This window comes from Falco punctatus (genome assembly GCF_963210335.1).
Source record: "Falco punctatus genome assembly, chromosome: 2".
Taxonomy (NCBI): Eukaryota; Metazoa; Chordata; class Aves; order Falconiformes; family Falconidae; genus Falco; species Falco punctatus.
The window spans coordinates 70,094,345-70,118,973 of record NC_137581.1 but is presented as its reverse complement, the minus strand read 5'-3'; the positions used below and the strand labels follow the sequence as shown (position 1 = coordinate 70,118,973).

The window sequence follows — 24,629 nt, the reverse complement described above, 5'->3', positions numbered from 1 at the left end:
TTGTTCGTAATTTCAGGTTTGGCAGTCCACAAAACTGTAACTACTCACATTAATGTCTGAGCCACCTTAATTTGTCCACATCACTGAAACCAGTCTGAATGTTGTCTCCTGTTCTAGCTCAGCCATTATTCTTAGTTTACTGCAGACATAAAGTGTAGATGGCTGAGCTAGTCACTACAGGCTCTAAATAGTCAATGGAAAGAAACAGACACTTTTAGGGTGCAATTAATCTAATCTATTTTATATGTATACTTTACAATGAGCTGCTTTTACACTCTAGGCAACTGCATTTAGATACCTAAGAACAACTCAAAGATCTCAAAATGAGATGAGGAAAAAATCACAGAAGAAATGAAACAGCAATCAAATTTCTATATAAGCTCAAATCAGAAGACACACTGTCCTAGAAATAAAAATCTTTGACTACATGCATAGAATATTTCAGATTATGGAAAGAAAAAGAATAAAGGCTTTGTAATAGTCTTAATGATTTCCAGATTAAGTTCCTTCCAACCTGGAAATACGGATTTCCTGTCCAGCCTTGTGGTGGAGCACTCAAGTTCGTTGTACCTGAATTTATCAGTTTATGCTAAAGCAAAAGCAAATTGTATTTGCTTTTTCTGCCTTATCCAATAGAGGAAATTAATTTTAAGACTAGGACTGGAGTTGAGTCTGCTACTCAAATTTAGATGGACAAGAGCTTCCGAGGACCTGTCTCTCTCCATTTACTGGGTAAGAACATGGCACATACTTTAGAAAGATGGCTTCACTGGGTGCGTAAGTATAAGTTAAAGCATTAATGCCAAGCAGACAGGATTTCCAGTCAGACACATCACGTACGTGTGTTTTGAACTGGTGCCATCAGTCATGCGATGAGTCTGGGAAAGCACTGGCCCTTTGGGAAAGTACAGGTATCCTACTTCCCTGGGACACCCTGACCCTATTCATGTGTGGCCTCTCCCATATCCCATCAAGGCATGACCTATGAAAACCACTGCAGCCATCACATTTTTTGAGTCATTTACATTTTTGTATAAGCATGCTTCATACAGCATGTCCTAGAAGGCAAACCACACAAATATAATGCAAAGAGACAAGCAATCTGTTGGAGTAGTGTAGCTGTTTCGTGACAATGATCGCTGATAACTCAGGCTCTGTGCAAAAGTAGTTCCACACATCTCGAGAGGATATGTATCAAATGCTTAAAAGGAGGCACTTCCTCCACATTTCCATGACTCTGAGTCCCCTGCTTGACTTCAGGAAATCCATGACCTGCCTCAGTTAATTAACTTCCTGCATTCCCTGAGGAATTGCTGCTCTCAGGTCTAAGCAGCACGGGTATCTGCCTAGATAATAAACAGTCCCTTCGTGGGGTACTATTCTTCTCCTCCTTTTATTTCATATTTCCTTTCCCCTCCCAATGGTTCCTTCTCTTTCTTCTCTTTGTTCGTTTTCTTGCACCTCCTAAGATCCCACAGGGAGAAGAGACACCGAGTGAGAGATCTCTGCGCCAGTTCCAGTGGGGAACTAGACAGAGGGAGAAGACAGTCTTAATGGGTTGGATGAGAGAGCTCCAAGTGGGAAATAAGACATGGGGTAGCACAGAGAGGGCAACAGGGAAGAGAGACTGGAAGGAAGAGAATAGAGACGAAAGGAAAGACAATCAGGGAGAGAGATTTAGGAAAGGGACAAAGTGAGAGAGAAATTAACTGGAAATGGATCCGAAAGTACTGTGAAGGAAAGACAGAAAGAAAGATAAGTGTTAAATAAGGGACAAAAAGGACAGAACCTGAGAAAAATATATTAAGGATGTTTCTGTGAGTGCTGCATTTTGTCTGGTAGGAATCATGGACCCAAATAGCCACGCAAAAGATGAGGAAAAGCTGGCCGGTTATTCAGTATAATTTTTCAGGGTGAGAGAATAGGTGAGGCATAGTTTTGTGGGGAGGAGTCTGGTGATTGGATGCTTTATGTGGAGTAGGAAAATACACTGACTGTGTTTCATGTGTATTTACAATCTTGCCGCTAGATTTTTGAATATTTTTACATACATTAATGTGTGTGATGTGGCTGTGGAGTTCATAGTTTTATACTAAAGGTGTGCATTGACCAAAACATGTGAAAACATCAATGCTGGTAGAAAAGCTGAGCAGAGAAAGCTGCCTTGTCATGTCTGTTGAGCACTCTGCACAGGTGAAAGCAGAAGGTGGCATAGCACTGGCAGCTTAATTGTAATTTGGCTACGGCTTGTCTACGTGTGGAAATTTTCAGTACTAGCTTTCCAGATGACAAGTTTGGGCTTAATGTTTTGCACCATGAGTAATTCAGTTTAGTCCATTTTGGAGGTAGATTAAAATAAATCACACAAAGGCAGCAGTAGCAGAGAATAATTCACTTATAGAGTGAGGTGAGGGAAGTGCGTGAGTGAAAAACAACTGCTTTGCTTTAAAAATCCACCCTCAATCTGATTTTATAATAGCTTCCCTGTGTAGAGAAGCCTTTAGTTCTCCTGTACTGCTAGGAGCCCCCATCAGGACTTACACACTAAGCAAGTCATTGCTACGGAGGCTGAGTTGCATAAAACTTCAAGCAAGCTGTGAGCCTTGCAAGGCGCTCCACTCATCTTCAATTTGAGGAAAATACCACAGGGTTATTTCTTTCTTCATTTTTGTTTCAAATGCTTTAATCTGCCCCAAGATCCCCTGCCACTTGCATTTCACAGCAAGCCAGGGGGAGGATCCCTGGGCCTTTCTCTTGCATTATTTTGTGCATCTCCCCACAGCCTCCTCGTGTTGGTTTGGCTGGAAAAAGGTCTGAGTGGGTGTAACAATGGATTGCTGCCCTAAATCATACCGAGCAGAAGCCCTTACCTCTGGGCTGGAATAATGCGAGGGCTTGCTGCCGTCACTTTCACTGGAGCTGCTTTCACTCTCCGAGTCAGACTCTGAGCTGGTCTCCGATTCACTGGAGCTGCTGCTGCTCGACCCCTTGCTGGAGAGTCCTGGGGCTCTGGTGTTGGACTGCGGCACCACCAGGCTGACAGCCCCACATACAGCCCACCAGGGAGGGGAGAGGGAAGAGAAGAAAACAAGAACACAAAATACCCGCATGTTAAAACCATGGTGTTTTAGGGAGCATACCTATCTGAATGCCTGTGAGCTTGTCTCTGCTGCTAGCAAATGGTGAAGTTCAACATTACATTATTATAACTGAGGCGAAAATATGGGGTTACCCTCATATTCATTTAAAACCATAGCCTTTGCCATCTCTTCTTCATCTGAAGGAGGGTCAAGTTTTCACTTCAGCTTGTTTCTTTTCTCATTCAACAGACATTTTAGGTTATATTAAAAATATCACATGTTAAAAAACAGAGTATAGAAAGCAGTCTTACACTGTCTAATGAACACTCTGCACAGAGGTGAAAGCAAGAGATGAAAAAGGTGAACAGTTAAGAAACGGAGTTGAACTCCACAGTACCAGTCATTTATAAATAGTAATAGCAATAACGATGATAATAACAATAATAAGACATCCTCACTGGAGCTTCCAACCCCCATCTTTTGTTCTGCACACTTCTTCGCCTACCCATAAATGATGTGGTTACCTGTACATACCATCTTGATATTGACAGCTGCAAGATTTAAGACTCTGATCCTGCAAAAACCTGAAAAGCTCAGACCTGTATTTTTGCATGTCAGCAGCGTGGTGCTGTCAGCAGAGCTACTTGCCTTCTTAAAAGTTACGTTTGCATGCAAAATGTTTGTATTATCAGTCCTGACAGGAGAAGAAATGTGTACTTTCCTGAAATAGTTGACCATGCATATTAAAAATATCACAGTCATAAAGACTTGAGTGTGAAATGTCCTGTTAAGTCATCCAGCTTATTCCCCAGGCAATGGAAGATTGTTCCCTATAGCAGGGTGCATTTTCTAGTGAGTTGTCCAATTTGATTTTAAATGACTTGAATACAGCTTTTACTTTTACCCCTGGGAAACTTTTCTGCAAAGTAACCCAAATTCCACTGTCAGAAATTTCTTCCTACATTCAACATGAAGTTGCCCCTTTTAAATTTATTGTTGTTACTTATTATTTCATCCTATTCCTAATAGTTACTATGATAAATTATCATCCTCCCTTTTTGCTTTCACATATTTGCAGACTGTTTTCCTGCCCTACTTCAGTCATCTTTCAGACAAGGCCTTACACATTTACTTCTTCTGATCTTTCTTCATAAGTCATTATCTCCAGGGATATGGGATCATTTTTATGGCTCTTTTCTGAACTCATTCCAATTTGTCTATATCTCTCTGATAACAGGATGCCCAAAACAGAGTGCAGCATTATAGATGGGTTCTCACTAGAGCAGTACAATGAAGGGCTATTACCTTCCTGCTCCTTGATGCGTTGCTTCTGTAAACATATACCGAGCTGTGATGGAATATATAGTCCATTAACACTCCTACATCTCTTTCAACACTGCTTTCTCCAGAATTCCTCTACTGATAGCTACATTTTAGATTATTTGCTTCCAGAGAGAATAGCTTGCTTTTTTTCTTCATACCAGATCTCATTTTCTTCTTTACAGCACATGCTTCTAGCTCCTTTTGATTTATTTCTCTGCCCTCAGAGGTGTCTGCAGCAACTTCTAATTTAGTATCAAATGCAAACTTAATTAAATGGTTATTCACTTCCTTTTCCAGATCATTAATGAGACTGTTAAATAAACCCCACATGAAACACACCGGTACCCTAATAACCATCTCATCCCAATTCCATTCACCGTGTTTATCATCACCCTTGTTTATGCTCCATCAATCCAATATTGTAGCTAATGCAATGTGATCTTGGAGTTACATTTTGTGACAAATAATATCTAATAATTAATTACAGTTCTGCTATGTTGCAACTAATGAATTGTATTTACCTGTTAATGGTGCATTTCATTCTGGAAAACTGGTACCTGACACTTGACACGAGCAACATATGACAGGCAATTTCTGAAGCTTTGAAAAGAGGCCATGCCATCAGAGATGCAGTTTCAGCCCCACAACTCCTCATGGCTGTGCACTTCCTGGCACTATCCCTACCTCCCCTAACATATGTCAACCTTTCCCCACCGGAACACCTGTTTTACACAAGCCAGTACTCCCACCTCATTACCTTTGCTTATTGCAAATAAAAAATTGCCTTTTGCAAGGTATTGGCACAGCTGTCCATGGCTTTCTTGCTCCAGAGAGTTTGTGGTTGCTTGGGGAACTGTGCTGCTGTTGGGGAGCTTTCTGCACCCTTTGAGGCACAATGGGGCCAGGCAGTGCAGAAAACCTCATCTGTGATCTCACCTTACTATGTAAAGCAAGTAAAATAAATAGGAGAGGGAGGAACTGACATCCATTTATCTTTGTAGCCTTTATTTCCATTTTTGTAGCCATCAGGCTGTAGAGAGAAGCAACGGTAAAAGCTCACGCTCCGGCAGAATGGCTCAGTACTACATGCATGTTTGCAGAAGTGCCTGCCAACTGTTGGAGGCAAGAGGTCTGTCATCATGCACAGGCATTAAATGTACCATTTACAAGGAATGCCTTTAAAAACTCACTTGCTGCTATTTTTGTTGTTATTCATGATGTCTCTTTGTCTAGCCAGGTAGCTGTGGTAAATACAAGATTTTCAGGCAGCTTTTTGTATAACAACATTAAGGCGCAGAGGTGCCTGAAACAGAAACAGCTTATAAGCTTGTAAAAATTTTCCTTCCCAGAGAAGGAAAATTGATGTTTTGTGCACCGCTTTGGGACAATGCAGTTTTCCACTTGTTTAGGTTGCCCAGTAAACTCTAGATATAAGTTGCTCACTTACATTAACAGATTGCAGTCCATCCCTTGCTAATAAAATAGTAAGAGATATAGAAAGGCCATTGTGAGTAGGTTTTCTGGTTTTGATTTTTTTCTTCTCTTTTTTTCTTAAGGGAATATGAAAAGGTAACTGCCTTCTCTGACAGTGTAGCTTAGGGAATGCTTTTGACAGTGCCCAGCTCTGATGGATTTCTAGTCCTCTCCACAACAGCATAGTGACTGTTGCCTGAAAAGTTCTTCAACATCACAAAACATCTGCACGTTTATGTCCTGCCCTTAGTGACTGTGGTTTTAATTTTTAAACCATCATTTTTGTTTGGCATTGACTGAAGTTTTCAGAATTGCTGTATAGGGGACGAGGGAGAAACCCCCCCCCCCCCCCCCCCCCCCCAGTAATATTTCTTTCCTGTTATGACATGAAATGTTTTTCTAGGCTGCTGAATAGAAATTGTTACTACAGCCACAGATATAAAATATAACTGTTGGACCCTTCACAAACATCTGGAAATCTATGTTTGCTGCTCTAATGGTAGACAATATACTACAAAAATTTAACATTATAATATTTTCCCATGTATGCTGATACCGTGGAAATCTCCTGTCCCCCTTCTACCTTTTCCATTTTTAAATATAGCATATTCTTATAAAGATCCTCATTATATTATGGTGATCAAGGTGGAGTGAGTTATGTGTTTCTTCATGCATTCTTGTTAAAAACACAACCATTATTTTAAATTGGCACCTTCCATTTTGGGCTGTTCTTTCTGAAGTATGTAAGCAAGATCATGCAGTCAAAATAAAAGACCAATTTACATTTTAATGACTGTGGCACATAACATTCATGCATATTTTGCTACTGGCTTATGCCCCAGAATTAATTACTACATCATAGAAATGATATTTTTATTTTAAGCAATTAAAAAACAATTTGGGTAAGAACCACTTTTCTTTAAAGCCCTTGATCAGAACATGCACTCTCTGACACAAAAGAGAGAGTAAGTACCTTGTAAAGTTGCCAGAAGTTCAGTAATGAGATCACTTAACCCACACACCATCTGGAGTTTCTGATCAGGTATGTCCCACCATCCTGAATACATAGGACTTGGGCACCTAAACACTGTGCAAGTCTCCAACAACCTATTATTTTCCTGCAGTGCCTAGTGGACAAGTCACCCTCCGCTGAAAAACTACTAGATACCTTGCAGCCTTAATTTTTCTCAGATGTGCAGGTTCAGAAACACAGTGATTTGGAGACAACAATACCTCTTCCCTGCTCAAACTAATCTGTGATCCAAGTTGAGAGGTTGGAGCGATCTCAATCCCTGAAGAAGCCTGAGAGGTTAGTTGTGGTGTGACCAGTTATTAGCTCCATCAGACTGCACGGCCACGGCCACCCTTTGAACGTCACCATGGCGGTGTAAACACTTGTGCAGGAAGGAGCAGCCATGTGCTATTCAGTCACTGGAGACAGATTCCCAAATCAGATTGCCTCAGTGGCCCTCAGGAGACCTCTTGAGGTTAATCACGCTGGATCTGGGTACTACTCTATGCTTTATATTAATCTGCTGCTTACAGCTGCACTACTTTCCATGATAATAAATCATGAGGTTCAGCACTGGCCACAAGAAGTTCCTGGGCAGCTAGGCATATGCTGCATTGCAGGAATTCAGTCTCAGCATTTCAAAGACAGACAACATGGATGCCTGATCAAGGTACAAGTGAAACAGATGCAGCTCTTTACCAAACTGCAAGCATTTGGTAACAATAATTAATGAATTCAAAAGAGAAAAATCCCTGCTGTGCTGAAGAATTTGTGATCCCAAATCTTTATTGCATTACAGTACGAAGGCACTTTATACCTACTTTACACATGTGTGAATGATGATCAAGACTGCAAAGCAAGGTTGAATCAGGCCTTGAAGAAAAGACTGTGACAAGAAAACATATCAGAGTGAGCCTCTGGAAAACTCTTCCAGCAACAACAAAGGCTATGCAAATGCTCATGCTTCATATTTTGGAGTCCAGTCAGTCAGTGTAATTTCACTTTGCAAGAATTGTATTCAGAGACTTCTTATCAAAAAGCTCATTAGCACTATCAGACACTATTGGCTGTATTTGTCTTTGTGTCTGGAGATGGGACAATATTTAGCCAGTGTCATCTGCATAGCTGTGATCATCTAAACTATTTCTTCTAAACTGCACCCTGTGGTACCATCCATCAATCACCAAGTGGTCCCGGCTCCCCATCAGAAAGAAGAATGCAACAAGTAGTGCAAAGAGCTGACATGAATAACAGACAACATTGTTGGGGATCACATTGTCAACATCGAGAAGTAAATGTGGAGAAGGTGATCTGAATTTGCAGATGTTACAAACATTTGAGAAAATTCTAAGAAAGGCTGTATGTATGCTTGCAGTATTTAAAATACCTGGTAAATCTATCACCATCTGGAAGATCAAGGCCAATTGTGGGAAAACAATACTCTGAAACGGACACCAGTCACTTGGCTGGTATAAACTGTCACGGCTCCATTGACTTCAATTAGGCTACGCTGACTGAAATCAAACAGTAAATCTGACCAAGACTCTGAAATGATATTTCAAACTCAGTGATGGAAACATATTCCATGGTTTAAAGCAGCTCCGTTGGCAGAGTCTCTACCTTTTTTTTTTCCAGATTAAAGGATCTGAAACACTACTTCCTTCTTCCCTTGAAGCCAACCTGAAACCCAGCAAAAGTCTTGTATGGAAAACTCTTTATCCCTTTGTTGTGAGAAGCAAATTCCACATGGTGCTTCCTCAAAACACAGACTGAGAACATCATGCCAAGATCTGTATAATTATCTCTGCTGAGTAGCACTGAAGATACTGCATGTCTCCCATGCACACAGCAGGGAATTTCTATGGTGGTAATTGTGAGTGAATCACAGAGGCAACGGAAATGCCCACTTCTCATCGTTGCCCCTGTGTATTTTTCAGATTCTGTTTCAGTGAAGACATCTGAAGGATGCTTACCACAGGGGTCTATCTGGTCTTGCAGATCAGGCCATCCCAATGTTGTAACAGAACATATGGGACTATTTTCTTCAACTGTAGAATGCCAAGAAATAGCACCATCAGGACAGCCTACAGAATGAATGTGGACATCATCCATTCATTTCAGGCCAAAATCATGCTGAGAAAAGGGAGATGATACCATAAACTGTAGAATATGTACCTGCTTGAGGACAGCCAGATACTTTCATAGTTTAAAACAAGAAGGCTGGTTCTGTACTTAACATACAAACATGAATATAAGGAGCCTCTGCTCTAATTTTAGCACTGTGATGTCGAATCTGAATGACCAAATCAGTTGACCGGGCTCTGGGCACCATCCTAGTCCCCTGTACACGGGGATGACTGAATTTGCCTACGTTCAGTGTGTTGGGAGATGTCCTTCTTCATTCTTTAAAAAGCACTTGGATATCCTTGTTCTGAACACAGTACAGAAGCAACACAAATTTATGGTTTTGTACCTTTGCTAACCGAGAGCATGAAACCAATTAACTGTCTGAGTTCTTTACAGTTACTGATTGTCAAAACCTATCGTTCACCAACAAAAAAAGCAGCTAGCCCTGCCACAGTCGGCTGTTTGGGCCTGAACGCAAAAAAATGAGGCTGGGCACTTCCTTTTCTCCAGGTAAACGATTTCCCAGGAGTCTGTTAATACCTTTAGGAAACAGAGAAATGTTTTCATACCTCATTCCTATAATGGATGAGGTATGAAATGGGAGTCCTGATGAGTGAGAGTCCTGGAGGTTGTTCGGCTTGTCACAATATATAATGCTTCTGTGAAAGCACCGCATTACCTTAGCCGCACCACCTTTGCACAGCACAACTAATAAAGCACAGCTGCCAAGAACAGAGTTCATAGCCTCCACCTATATTTTAACACTGTCCTTGGGAGCTGCTTAAATAGTTTGTGCTGACAAGACTACAAGTATCATCCGATAATGCAAACCTAAGGTAAATCAGGTCTCTTCAGAGAGTCAGGGGTGCCCTGTGTGATTGCAGCTTAATTGCCAGAATAGTCACCAAAGAAAAACAAATTGATAGGAAAGGCTGATTACACAAACAAGGTATGAGGCTCATGTACACACACATACAAAAAACCCTCAACAAAATTCGGTCTGGCAAAAGGGTATCTGCTTAAGGCCTGGCTGATGCTGGAAGCAGCAGAATCTTAGCTCCCACCTTGAAGGAATACGGTAGAAAAGAGAAAACTGCTGAAAAAAACCTTGGCTAAAAAAACCCTCCTAAAATAAAATGCTAGATAACAATTAATAGTGACACCTCTGTATAAACAGCTCAATCAGGAGGAGCGTGTGCTGGGGTATCTGAGATGAAAGGGTCCAATAGACCTGGAGCAGCATTAGCATGGGGATGAAGTGATTAGTCAGCAGGATGACAGCTGTGCTAGGAGCCTGGTGCCAGATTCCAGTGTATGCTTTCCACTGCTGCCAAGTGTTTGCTTGTCGCTTCAGATAAATGGAGCATCAGCAGTGTTTTATTTGACCTGCTCACAAGAAAAATAAAGCAACTCTGACTTCCTCCGTGTGTTTGTCGTTGACCTTGCATCAGCTGAATATGAGCAGAGATTCCCTGGTCCAGAAAAGTTAACTCTTTAGTAGAAGAGGAGTGAGAGAGTCTTTTTACCTTGGTAGTATAATTAATCTCTTAATGGCTCGAAGTCCAGTGACTTAAAAAGTGACAAGCACAACCTATGTGTCCTATACTGTTCTTGGAACGTGTCTTTGGACCAATGGCCTGGAGAATGATGAACAGCTTTAAGAATAGACTGTGAACAGCCACCTTCCTGCCTCCAGTATGAAATCAGGAAACAATTTCTACAGGGTCTTTTTTTTTTTTTGTGTGTGTGTGTGTGTGTGGCAGGGGGTGGGGCAGAAATAAACTGTAAGTGGATGAAGTTGTTGAGAAGATTCAGTCAGACAACACTGCTTTTGATTTTCTCCTGAAACCAAGGCAATGACTTTTGTGTGTTTTCCTTCATATGTATCCCAGAAGTTTTATTTTTCTCTCATTTCTTCATCAGTTTGGTCATGTTAGGAACATTCTGTCCAAGATCCTCTCCACTGTCTGGTCGAGGTCAGCTTCTGCTGCTGGAGGGAAATCAGACACTGTCGTTGAATTACATGTCTGAAAGGGAATGTAGAACACACAGTTTCTTGACCTTTAATGCCCTCGATGTGTGAAGGTTCTCCTTCATAGTGGCTAAAAGTGACAACCATATTCTGGAAGCAGTGTTACTCAAAGGACTCTCTTGGAAGATACTCCCTTTCCTCTTCTCCTCTAGGAATCTAGCCCTCACATCAGATCAAAAGGCCGAGGCAAGGGGTAAGAAACCCAGACAGACTTTGCAAGAAGGAAAAAAGACTCCTTTGAGCACTTGTAGATATATGGTACTAATGGCTGAGACTGTGGTCAGGCATAGTTTTTCCATATTCAGTAATACTGAAGCTTTGGATGTCTTTCTGGCACTCATTAATTGCTTCTAATAACCAAGTGCGTTCTTCTGGACACTGCTACTTTCCAATCTTTCCTCTTTTCCGCCTGTGCCTGTGTCTCCTCCCCTCCTCACTTTGAGGAAGTTCCTATCCTGGCAGCACCAGGAGTTGCTGCATACAATTGCCGGTGGTCTCCAGAGAGCATGAGTTCATTTGCCCAAGGCAGGTGAGATTACTTAGGTTCACTGAAGAAGGTAAATATCACTAGAGATGAGCTTTGTTCCACTTCCCATTACATGAGTTAAAAACATGACTGAATTTCATTGGTTTGCCTGAGAAGTCAGATATGGAATAGGAGCTCTGGGCTCAGCTGTCATAAGGTCTCATAAGGGTGGGCTAATGTGAAAGTAAAGATGTCATGAGACTCTGCGCAAGTTCTTTTTGTTACAGGGAAGCACTCAAGGTGCTGAATCCTACCATCTGAAGAATGCCTTCTGGATCAATGGCTCTTCAAGAGAGAGGAAGAGTTCCATAGGGGTCTCTTTCTCACAAAATCTTGACGTCACATATGACAGTAGGAGGAGAGATCCTTATGTGTTAGCAAAATAAAATATTAGGAAGTTACACCTGAAATCAATGAAAATAGTAGGAAAGGCTCTAATTTAGTGAGGGGTGAAAGGAAATACAGTGTAAAGAGTGAGAAGGACTAAGGACTGTTTGAAGGTCAGCTGGGTGGTCACCTCAAGACCTCAACCAAACCAATTTTCTGACTTTGTGAACAAGTAAGTCATGTGATTCATACAGTCAGGACTCCATCTATTGTGCTGGACTTAAAAAGACTAAAAAAGAATATAGCTGAGTTGAATCATGGGGGAATTGGACCATCTTGGTCAGATCTTGATATAGCTGGTCAGTGAGGGAGAGGATAGCAGGACTGTAGGCATACAGCTTTTCTGCCCTTAACTTACAAGGGTATCTATCTAACCGCTCCCTAATTTTAGCACTCAGAAATGCCCTGTGGAGATTCGTACCTTTCCTGATTGGCTGGAGGGAATCTAGGATCCTAAGGATCGCCTAAACAGTATACCTAGTATGTCCAACACCACATACATTGTGATCTGTATGGAAAGCAAGAGAGGTTTAGTCCAGATTCCTCTTCATAATTTCCTTTCCAGGGTTCAGTCAGCTCTCTCCACTTGTCCTAAGGACTGGGAGCAGCATGCAATATGAAGACCTATGTCGATTCCCAGCTCAGTACTCCATTATTTCATTAGAGCACTATTAAAAGCTGTTCCCCTGTCAGACTCAATGGCTTCAGTACCACCTGTCTCAGGAATAGATCCTCCACTAACATTTTGAAAGTGATTCCAGTGGCTTGGTCTTCGGTGGGATAGACCTCAACCTGCTGGGAGAGACGTTGCAAAGATAAAGGTAATTAAGCACTGGAACAGATCACCAGTGAAGATATGGAACATCAGTCACAGCAGTTTCAGAAACGAGGTTAGGCAAAGGAGTAAAGCAAAACAGTCTTTACAGAGGCATTAATCTACCACCCTCAAAATGTCTCATCAGGAGAATTTGATATCACTTCTGTGGAAATTAGCCTGGCTGTTGCTTTTCTTATCTCATTTATTTCCCAAAACATGCGCTATAGAAGTACTTCTATCCAAGAAAACCACAATTTTTGCTTGTGAGTGACAGCTTCATTAAGCGGCAGAAGACAATCACTGCATTGCAGACCAAGAAAATCCTTGTTTGCACTGGCCTACCATCACCTTATTTTAGCGTTACTGTTAACATAACCCATATTGTGGCTGGCCATCTAAACAGACAGCCTTTTGTAATCTTCAGGCACGGTTGCATCTTGCTTCAGCACAGCAGTCTTTTGCCTCAGTCAGCAGGGCCCTCGGTATGGTTCTGCCTTGCAAGACCCCTCGCTAAGCTCAGAGAATCCAAATACAGATGAACTTGTGCAGATAAAATTACTAACTACCATAATGGCTGTCCAAATGGGTGCAATAAATTTCAGCGTGAGACAAACTCTCTCAGGTTTTACTGACTCTTAATGTTGCTGCTGCCAGCTTTAGTGTTACTCTTTGACTCAAGCCATATTCTGTTGTCTCCCAAAGGTCTTTTCGGCCCGTCAGCTCTAATCAATATGCTGCCTTGAGAAGGAGCTTGTTTTAAGTAGGTTTGCTCACCATAAAGAACCATATAAAGAAAATTTGACTTCTACTCCTTGTCAGCATATATCACTCCCTATGCAGAGCAGCATTTAGATGGTCTGTTAGTTGAATCCATGCTGTCTTTTATATGTTTCAAAAAATGAAAAATGCCTGGAAAAAATGCATAGTTGTTCTACAGAAGACATTAGGCAGGCTCAGGAATGGCAAGCAGAACAGCTAATAAAGCCCAGAATTGTAGTAGAGAGGATGTTAAAAGCTAATTAGTTTGATATTCTTTGAAGACTTCTAAAAGGTTCTTCTGTTCTCCTTTCTGATGTAAGTACAGCCTGATTTCCAGCAACGTCCAAAATTATTTTGCTACGTTTTTAGAAAGAGTTACCCAGGATATGCTGTTTACCTATTACTGACAGAGTAGCTCGGTTTAAAACCAATTTTCAACTGTTGAATATTTGCCTGTGGTGCAGCCTTATGTTTTCAGGGGTCTGAGTCACTGGGAAGAAAAATTCTCCCATTCTGACTGGGCTCAAATTCTTGACCCCTTATTCTGGTATAGTAACATCGCATTTTACAGCTTGGTTTGGAGTACCCAGAAGTGCTCCTGAAGAGCGGGAATGGTCTGTCGAGTGAGGGTATCAGGATCTGACCCACTGTAACCCAGCAACATGGTGTGCAGTTATTTGATGAAGGATTTTAAAAGAGAGCAGCCCCTACTAGTAACCTTTGCTGTGCTTTCCTTGGGTATAACGTGGCCTGTGAAAACAATTACTAAGTATGATAAGCAAAAATATATATACCTATGTTAAGAAAGAGTTATCTAAATTGTCCTTTACAATTAAAAAGAAAAATCAAATGTGAATTGCATCCTTTTGTTAGATGGCTTCCGTGGAAAGCAAACTTGATGTTTGTACATGCACACAGAGATGATGAGGGGAGGCAGAAGTAAATTATAAAGTAAATACAGTTTTATTTGCTTTATTAATCTAGAATGTGGTACCAATGTGTCTGGAGTCAGTGGCTCCCCAGCTGCACCCTCCTGCAGGGTTATAAATCCTTCATTTCTGTGAAATACACTACAAACTAGTAGGAAAAGCACTAGAACTGTATGACATTTTAATAAAAAAAATTGGTCTTACACCATCCTGTGTCCTGATGTAGTTAAACTTATTATCTTCCAATATACCTTTCAATCCATACCTTGTATGTTTTGCTGTTCATTAACGGCCATACTTCTTTTTAGGTTTCTTACAAATTTACACTATCACTAAGGTATGCCTAGGTGCCTTTGCCTGTTCTTTAGTACGTTCTTTATTCTCCCTGCCTCTCCTAGGGAGGCAGAAAGGAAATGCACACAAGAGTGGGGAGAGGGCACAGGTACAGGGAGAAATATTGCTCATTGGTGCTGTTTCTTCCTCCCAGGGCCACAACAAGCTGTTGCTGCCTTCTCCTCTCTCTACCCCCAGGCTAACATTTCCTTTCTGGCACTCCAATCTTACTGTAGTATCTCAAACACCCTTCTGACTGCCTGAGGTCCTGCATGGTCTAGGATGTGCTGCGTGAAGTGGTGGGCCTCTTCAGAGCATGAATTTTCATTTAGCAGCGTGATCCAGAAGGGAGACTGTTGAAGGTGTAGGAGTCAACATGTGTTGCTGCTAGGAGTTCAGTGCCCAGCTGTGAGGATATACATTCAGTATTTTTTGTAAAAGTGTATCAGGTCACCTGCCTGCAGCTGAGAAACAGCTGGGGGAAAGCAGAAGATTGTGCACAAGAGCTTTGCAGAGAAGATGAGATGGGCAGATAGATTTCCAGGAGAGTATGGTTTTCTATAGTCAGTGCAGCAAGAAAATAACTCATTGGGATATTTTTACCACCCCAACATGACTCTAAATGCTGCTAGACAAGACTTAGCTTGAGGAGGAAGATCAGGTGTTCGGTGTTTGCCATTAGCTTAGATGCTAGGGGAAAGAACTTGATGACTTTGTTGATAACTAGCTTGAAGACCCCAGCAGGCCTTCAGACAGTTTTATTAATCATAAAAGTCATTAAAAATGGCCAGTTCCTCAGGGGCAAAGTAAAAACAAAACCTCAGAAGAATGAATCAGGGCAGGCATCTCCCATTCCTAAGAGTACTCTGCTCTCATTCTGCCTGCATTCTGCGCAGGGAACTGAAAGGGAATACCGAGGGCTGAAACTCCCAAGCAGTATAACCAAATGCTTTCTCAGGAAAGGGGCAAGCACATTCTTACGGGCTTAGATTGCAACAAGGAAAGATATTGATAGGCTTTGCGTCCAGCTCAGAGGCACTGAACTTTCAGACAGTGGACTCTGAGGCTTGCATGTCACATCCAGAATCAGCAAGGTAGTTTCCCCCTCTGCCTTTGTGATTGGCCTTTCCTCTTTCACCTTTTTGCTTTTGCCTTGCCTCTTTATTTTCCCCTTTTTTTTCTCTTTCCCCCTTGCGTTACCTTGCATTTTTTTTTTCCCCAAATGGATGGAGGTAACATTTGTTTGCCTCTATGCCGCGGTTCAGTGCCTGTGCTCTATCTCAGCAGTCTTTAGCTGCTTTTGCCACATGCATCTGTCAGGCCTCTAAAGATGTCTTACATATCTTAGGGCTTCTCAAGTGACTTTAGATGCCTGTGTTAAGGTACCTGAATCTCATCTTAACTTTCTCACCTCACTGTTGTGAAGAAAACCTTCCAAAGCAGCCCAATGCAAAACAAAGCATTGTTATCTTCCTGGGTCTGCAGACAACCAGAATTGATTCTGGTTTTATTTCTTGATAAAAGGTATAAAATTTCCCAAGAAAATTAGCTTTATAAAGATGTTGACTGCAAAATGCAATGGTAGTTTAAATGTAAGCATTCATTTATCTTATTTAAAATGAATGAAGAAGTGGGACATAAGACAGCAAAAAAGAGGATGGAGGAGAATCGTAGGCAGTGGGAAGGAGAGGAAGCTTGCAGAGCCAGTTTTTCTGTGGTCTTGGGCCTGGTGGCTGAAAAATGTACAGTAGGTGAATGATGCAGATCTTCTGCCCAGCAAGGTGCCCCCCTCCAATGGTAGACATTATTTATGGACTTCTGTGGCCCAGACTTAGGAAGTCTGAGATGAGATTCCATGTACCAATATAAGCAAAGGTGATAACTGTCTGGAAAGTGGCTTTGCAGACAAGGCCCTGAGGGTCTTAATGGACACCAAGTTTACCATGAGCTAGCAATGCTCCCTTGTAGCAAAGGCAGCCAACCGCACCCTAGGAAGAGTAGAAAGAGCGTTGCCAGCAGGTGGAGGGAGGTGATCCTTCCTCTCTGCTCACGCCTGGTGAGACACATCTGAACTACTGGATCCAGGTCTGCGCTCCCCAGTACAAGAGAGACATGGAGTGACTCCAGCAAAGTGCCATGAAGATGATTAAGGGATTTGAGCATTTTTCACATGAGGAGAAACTGAGATGACTGGGAGGGATAAATACCTGATAGGAAGAAGTGAAAAAGACAGCCAGGCTCTTCATGGTAGTGACAACGCAAGTTGCAAAGGGCACAAATTAAAATACAGAAACTTCCATTTAAATACAACAAAAATGTTCTTTTTTGCTGTGAGGATGGTCAAACACTGGCATAGGTTGCCCAGAGGGGCTGTGAAGTCTGCATCCGGGGAGACATTCAAGACCCAACTGGACACAGCCCTGAGCAACGGCTTTAGCTGACCCTGCTCTGAGCAGGGGTTGGACTGGATGATCCTCAGAGATGCCCTCCCACCTCAGGCATCCTGTGACCCTGTGGTCACAGCTCAGGTACCACAAACTACGGTGCTTTCTCCAAACAGAAAGTTCAGTGCGGTATGAAGCCCACCCAAGAAGCTAGATAACTACGTGGGCACTGAATTGTTCCTAAGCTTCATTTGGCTGCAAGTGTCCCCCTGTTATGTTTAAGGCTCACTTAGATGGCTATATAAGTCATTGCGCCAACTTGACTGAAGCGTAGACTTGGCCTCAGGCACTAATGCTTCAGCTGAAACCATGTACCGCTGCATATCACATACTGGCAGCTTTACCCACTGCAGGTTACACTGTTCTTGTCAGAGTAAAATGGATTCTGGGGGGTATTATTAGGTTCATTTGCTGCATTTGGTGTATTTTACAGCAGGTGGAAGGTGCAGCAACAGCGTCTCCATGCTGGAAAACCTTCTCCTCCTTCAAACATTTCTGGATCTGTTTCTGAATGGGGTCAGCAGTGTCTGAGGCAGCCCATCAGGTCATGCTTTAACAATGTAACTGTACTTTACAGCACCTCCTTCCTCCTATAAAATATTGCTGTTAGGAGACTGCTTTACATTTTTTTGGGAGTATGTCTCAAGTGCAGTAGTCTAGCATCTCTGCCCAGGGCAGCTACTGACAATGCCAGTGCACCGAGAGCTGCAAAATCCTTCCTTTCTGAAATCAAGAGTAGAAAAGATCATCATGAAATAACGGACTAATGTGGCCATTCTATCTGTGCTGCTCATAAATTACATTTTGAACCTGGCAATTGCAGGGTAATTAGGAAGAGAGTAGCTTTTCTGCAGGAACATATATTTCCTATTCTGCCTGCCTGACACACTCCAGTTTAATTTTTTTCTTTGTTCACTCAGCTCAGAGAACGGCAATTACCAAAGGTGATAGCCTAGTGGCAATTTTTGAATCATGAAGAGACTTAGCACAGAAGGAGGAGGTGGTGGGGTGGTGGTGGTGGTGGGAAGGACAGGTACCACTAGTAATTAAAATAATTTTGAATTAAAGGGACTATTTCAATAATTGCTTTTGTATTATAATAGTCACCACATAACCTATCCTTATGAATTACTAACACACTGAAATAACACTACTGTGGAGAGTGATCTTAAAAGGACAGCTTTCCTAAACATGTAACATCATCAGTGAGAGATAAGTAAGGTCTGGGCAGACGTTTTGGAATGTTAGGTGATGCCATGGCTCTGATCGCTAACAGCCATGCGATTTTTAAGCCCTCCTTCCCCCTTTGGCCCTGTCAGCAAGGCACAGGAAACAGAGCAGGAATTCCCATCTCGGGTGGCCAAAAGAAGGTTTCACATTATTAAAATAGATGATTTCCTTCATCTAAGAGCCTCTGAGGAGCATAAATTACAAACAACATCAAAGTAAGTGAAAAGTTTTAGAGCAGACTGTCAAAGAGACTGCTGGGGTTTCCTTGGTAGATTTCCATTTTTAAGGAGTCTCAGCAATTTACTTTCTTTCTCAAAACAATTCCGTATGTCTGTGGAATATTTACAGTTGTTTTGATTTTTGTTGTCAAGGGTTTTAAAGAAACAATATCACAATTATTTAACATGAGGAAATAAAGTTAGACAGACAGCGCCTGCAGTAACAAATTACTGGGATGATCTCATGGACTAAAACTTTGCAGACTTGCTCTGTGCTCTCCAGGGTTAGACAGCATGAGCCTAGATACAAAGAAAAGCGGTATAGCCAACTGGAAATAAGTCTACTGATGCTGTACAAATACAACAACTAATTTTTCATGTTGCCATCACTGATTTTATAGGACGAAACACCGTAGCCAGCGTGGCACAAGAATAAGGGCTGTGAGGTACTTTGGCCCAGATTTGAAGTAGACCTGTGAAAACTTTGTTCAATGATTATTGGAATTCATCTGATAAAAAGCACAAAGACCAGCTGTGGTCTTAGATGAAAAGTCATCAGGGCAAGCTGTGAACAGATTCATATTAGCTTCCTAACTTAGGGTAAAGAAGTGACTATTATTAGAAAAGGCATGGAGAGACTATGTGCTGGCAAGGTTATTAGCTAGTTCTGAGGAGGTGGCTCCTGCTGAGTGTGGGTTTTAAGTGCTTTCCCTGCAGGGGAAGGTTGTCATTAGTCACTGGGACATAGACCGTGCAGGTGACTGGTGTGTTACACCCCAGCCTGTAGTTCCCACCTGCAAGGCCACGGGTATATTCAGCAGCAATCTACAAACCAGATATCAGGCTGTATTGGCCACATCCAGGAAACCAGGTTTCGTCTGTGCAGTGAACTAAGCAGGAAAAATGATGGTGCTGTGAGAAGCATTGCCACCTCTCTGGATCACCAAGCAGGAGGTGCCAGTTTTAAGCTCTGTCGTTATGTAGGCCTAAGCTTCTGCTGTGTTGTGCTGGCAGCCAGCAGCCATGTGAAATAAAGATCCCTATGAAGAAAGTACAAGTCTGAACACTTTATTTTCCTTTAAGGGAAGGATCTCTCTTTATTTCACATGTGCATAGGTGTTTGGCCAAATAAAGAAAAAAGGGAAAAAGGTCTATATTAATTGTGTCCAAGCCTAGCAGCAAATGCTAGATTCTTAAATCTGTCATTTACTGCTGGTGAATTATTCCAAAAGTTATTCATAGTTTTCACCTAGTAATTCTTCAAAAAGTACTTTCATAAATGTTGCATTGATAGTTTAAAAGCTGGAACAGCATATGATTTTCAGAGTGACCTCTAGTTTAAAAGCTGGAACAGCATATGATTTTCAGAGTGACCTCTGATTCAAGTTTGATGACCAGGAGAGGGTAAGAGAAGACTAATCATACATGATAATCATGTGACATGAGAAGGAGATGCTAAACTATGCATTGCTAATGAGGTCACTCGGATGGGTGTACTGCCCTGGGCTGAACCATAACAGCAGCAGTCCTCCATGCACCACTGGCAAGGACTGAAGAATATAGTCTTTGACTGCCTTACTCAATGCCTTGCATTGACTTGAATGTTTGTGAGGAGCTTGGTCGAAACAGGAGCTGGCTTCTCTTCAGTTTGTCCTGATGCAAAACTAACTGGATGTAGCTCCATCTCATGACAAGCTTATAATTTAAAGCTGATTACCTTCTGCATTGAATGTGTTTGTTTGATAGCTCAAAGCTTTGATTCATTGGTTCAGGTCTTGATTGTGACCTTGATTTGATGACTGTGTTGTCCACTGTTAATTAGCTTGTTGTGGTTCTGCTGGGGATGTGTTTTACATTTGTTGGCTTATTTTTAGTATACAGGGCTGGCTTATTCAGTCCAATTGTAACATGAGTCATGCCAACTAAAGAAATACGTAACTTAAATAAGACGCTTCCCAGCCATGTGGCCCTGCAACCAAATACATAACTTTACCCCCCACAAGATGGTATCAAGATTAAAACAAAGCTATTAAAATTCTGTCTTCATTAGCAATCAAGCTTGCAAGACTACCTTTAACAAGCTCTTTGCCAGGTGCAAGACAAACCTAAGGCAATCACTTCCTAACTAAGCTAACCCTGTTTACATCTCAGCTTTGGAAACATATGTTGTTAATTTTAGAATTGCAGTTGCTATGTGAGCTGGGTGTCACTTAAAAAAAAATAAAAGTGTGACTTTTGGGGGTAATTATTTTTTCAGCACAGATGCAGATAGTGCATTCACACAAGTTAAGCTTCGACTCAGTCAAACTGCAGCCTATCACAATCTCAAAACAGTATCATAAAATCTATTCTTTGAGGCATGGCACGACTGTTAATAAAAAATAGTGTAAAATTTCTTAACAGGGGTTCATCTTTTCTCCTTCCAGACGTTACTTTCCCTCCGTGATCTCCCTTTTTACAGTGGCCAGACTACCCACATGTTTTACTATTTCTTCATCCTTGCAGCTCTTGGATTAACTGGACAAGTGACTGGTGGGTCCATGCAGTTACAGGGTTTGCAGTTATGAGTCCTATCATGCTAACCTCCCAGTTCAACAGCCGAACACCAGTGCAAGATATCCCTGCAGAGCTCAACTCCAAAGCAGCCAAGGAGTGTGTTGTGACACTGTAGCATGTCTTCTCCATGTGGGGCAGTAGGAATTCATTTGCCACACATTCCCTCATTCAACCAGAGAAGGTATTCATAGAGTTTGCTGTAATGTATTTAAAAGGCTGATGTGGTAAATTACTGACATATGAACAATTCAAACCAGATCCCCAATTTACTGCTGCTCCATAGTGATACCAGACTTTTGGCCATAAAAACAATCCTAATAATTTGGGTAGGGCAACTCTGCGGTAATTGCCTAGTCCAACCAACCTGGGAGACCTTACACAGATAGAGGAGGACAGAAATACAGTGTCCAATGACAGAAATTTGTCATGGCTCTTGTAACTAAAAAATGGTTAATGCTGTGTTTTCACCAAATGGAAGGAAAGAAACAAATACGTTTCTTAGCAAATAATGTGCTCACATTAGCTGACTACATTGAATATTAAGGCACTTGCCTGCTTTAGCAGTGCCCTTTGTCTGTACACATAAAGAATATGCATGGGGATAATCCAAGGCTCCAGGAGGGGGGCAGATATGCTTGCAATACAAAGGAGAAATTTCTGGATAAACAGGTGTCAACCTAGTGCTTTTCACCAGCATTAAATTGCTTATAATTATTTAGAAAAATACATATATTTTTACACAATACTCGGAAAAACCCAGCAGTTGGAGGTCAAAATTTGGTGGCAACTGACAAGCAGATAACATGCTAATACAGAAAACAGTATAAAAATAGAAGTTGAACCAGAGGTCACAGTACTTTCTACCAATTTGAGAGTGATAGTCTCAGAGGAGTGTTTAGGTTTTGCTGTCTTCTTAAACTGTCCTCTGGGTTTGCACAACTGATTTTGCAATTGTTGCTTTCCTCCAGCTTTAACAGAAAGGTGCTGTGCTGTGAATCCCTCCAGCAGGAGGAACAGGAAAGCTGAGGGTGATCTGACAGCTGGAGGAGCCCCAGATTTCATTCTTCCGAGAGCTCTACCTTTCAACATCCCTATTTCAAAATAGTAAGCTACAGCTTTCATGTCAGAAGCCCAGCGCTCTTCTCTCTCATATGCTGTACCTCTTCCCACAGGACCTGGGAGGTGTTTGTATGAGGGGGGTTTGCACCAAGAAGTTTCAAACTGGAAAAATTGGTGTGCTTGTTATTAGGTTTAGCAGACTGGGAATCTGCCAGGCTTTTACAAAACTGCTCATTTTCTGAGTCTTAGTTCTTTTAGCTATTTATTTTTTTTAATTATTACTTTAGAGTGGAGGACAAGCTATATCTTATTATGTGAAAACAATAGAGTGAGAAGTTGGAAATTGCCAAGAAGCCTGGGAAAGACCAACATTCAGCCGAGATTTCATTCCATGTTTTCCTGTTGACCTCACAGGCTCTCAACACAAGAGCTCTGAGTACATTAAAGAAAGGCCATAGTCTCATTTGGTCCTGTGAACATTGGCAATATGTTATGGGGACAATATACGAGCTTGAAAGGGAAAAACCGCAGCAATGTCCCCATGCCCTGGAGGTTTTGTCTGGTGCAATGCTGTTTAACCAGAGCACTGTGAGGTTTTAAATGGCCATATGAGATTTATAGTAGGTCATGACCAGATCTCTTTTCAGGGCAAAGTTTGAAAAGTCCATTTGTCTCAAAATTTGAAAAAAAGAGTCTGGTAATTCTCCAAGGTTTTTCCTCTTCCTTCAGGCAACTATTTTTGCCTGGCCAGAGTTCCTAAACCCTCCCCAAGAGCCCTTTTAATACGGGAAATATTGTCCTAGTGTCTGCTATCAAAGGAATAATACTGAGGATACAAATATTTACAAACTCACTCTAGCTCCACATGATCAGTATCAAGCTTATTAAGTTTTAGAAAAAGGGACATCATGACCTTAAAAGAAGTGGCTTTGGAAATTAGGATTTGAGGCCATCATTAGCAGGGAAGAATAATGGTTATTGTGAGGAACTGAATGGAGAAGACTCAAGGTGCAGACAGAAATCCCCCACGTCCGGCTGATGGTGTAGCCACCCCCCTGTGGGGCTGGCAGCCTGGCAAGCCCTGCCTGGGTGGGTGGCCGTGCCAGCCCCCCACTGCTGCCCAGCGGGGCTACATTCCACCATGTGTCGGCAAAAGGATATACTGGTGTCTGTGGGGCTGCAAAACAAGACAATGTTGCTGCCCCCCTCCAGCTGCTTCTCCTGTGCAGCAGGGAGATAGGTTGTCCCCCTCCAATTACGGGGGCCACATCAACATTCCAGCAGTGGGTGGTGCTTTGGTAGCCTCTGCCAAGCTTTGCCCATGACACTGCCAGCCAGTGGGGCTTGCCTCCCACTGCGTGGCCCTGAGGTTGGTGGCAGCTGGAGGAGACTGGTGGGAGGTGAGGGTCCCGGAGAGGGCTCCAGTGAGGTGGTTTTGAAGAATGGAGAATGGGCAGACTGAACAAGCAAGACAGCAAGGCTCCATGAGGTGCAGCCAGAGAGCCAGCAACAGAGGATCTGGGACAAGGTCCCTGTGGCAGACGGAGAGACAAAATCATGGAGATCTGGGTCTGAGTGGGGGAGATGCTAGTGATAGAGGCTCTGTGCCTGGTTTTCCTCTTTTCTCTCTAAAGGGGCTGTTGGAAGGAAGAAAAGGAAGATGGGAACGGCAACCAAAGTCCCATAGGGCTGCTGGGAGCCAGGCTCTAGCTGCCCCCTCACAAGTGCCTGCACCACCAGCAGCCATCACCTGCCCAGGTATGAAACAGCAGAGCCCTCCCCAGGTATGCGCAATGCCAGGCCTGTGCAGATCCTTGCAAAAGCATATTAAAGTGTCTTCAAGGATCATTGCAAAGCAAGAAATTCACTTGGCAGGTCTCTATGACTTTTCTGGGGTGATTTTTATCTGTTGTGTAAATCAGAATCATGGGATTCTTTAACCCTGCTTCCCTGTTTTTTTATTTGACAAACTGTTTGTTCATTTAAAGCAGTTATACTTGATTGTGACAGTAAATAATAAGTGAGGGCTATTTGTGAATTATTTGGCTGCCAGATTTCCACAGAGAAAGGCCTGTTCTCTTCTGTGTGAACGTGTGTGTAAGGGGCAGTCCCTCAGCATGAAGAAAAGTTTTGTGCCTGAGTCAAGAATGAAAAAGACCTTCAAAATCTTCATAGCAATCTAATACAGAAGATACACTAGTATGCAAAGTAAATTTCATTAGGTATAAAATGCCTACCTTTAAAATACTTTTTTTTTTTTTTTTGCTAAAATGCCAGAAGATTGCATGTGTCATATTTAAATCATACCCCACGGAAAAATACCT

General features: G+C 42.1%; 1 protein-coding gene across 1 annotated transcript in view; it reads right to left on the bottom strand.

Moving 5' to 3' along the window:
* AFF3 (ALF transcription elongation factor 3) overlaps window positions 1-24,629 on the bottom strand; it is a 336,652-nt gene that overhangs the window by 52,811 nt on the left and 259,212 nt on the right. Inside the window, exon 10 of the mRNA XM_080377268.1 lies at window positions 2,871-3,036. Coding sequence (XP_080233394.1) covers window positions 2,871-3,036 — 166 coding nt within the window. The remainder of the gene's footprint in view (window positions 1-2,870; window positions 3,037-24,629) is intronic.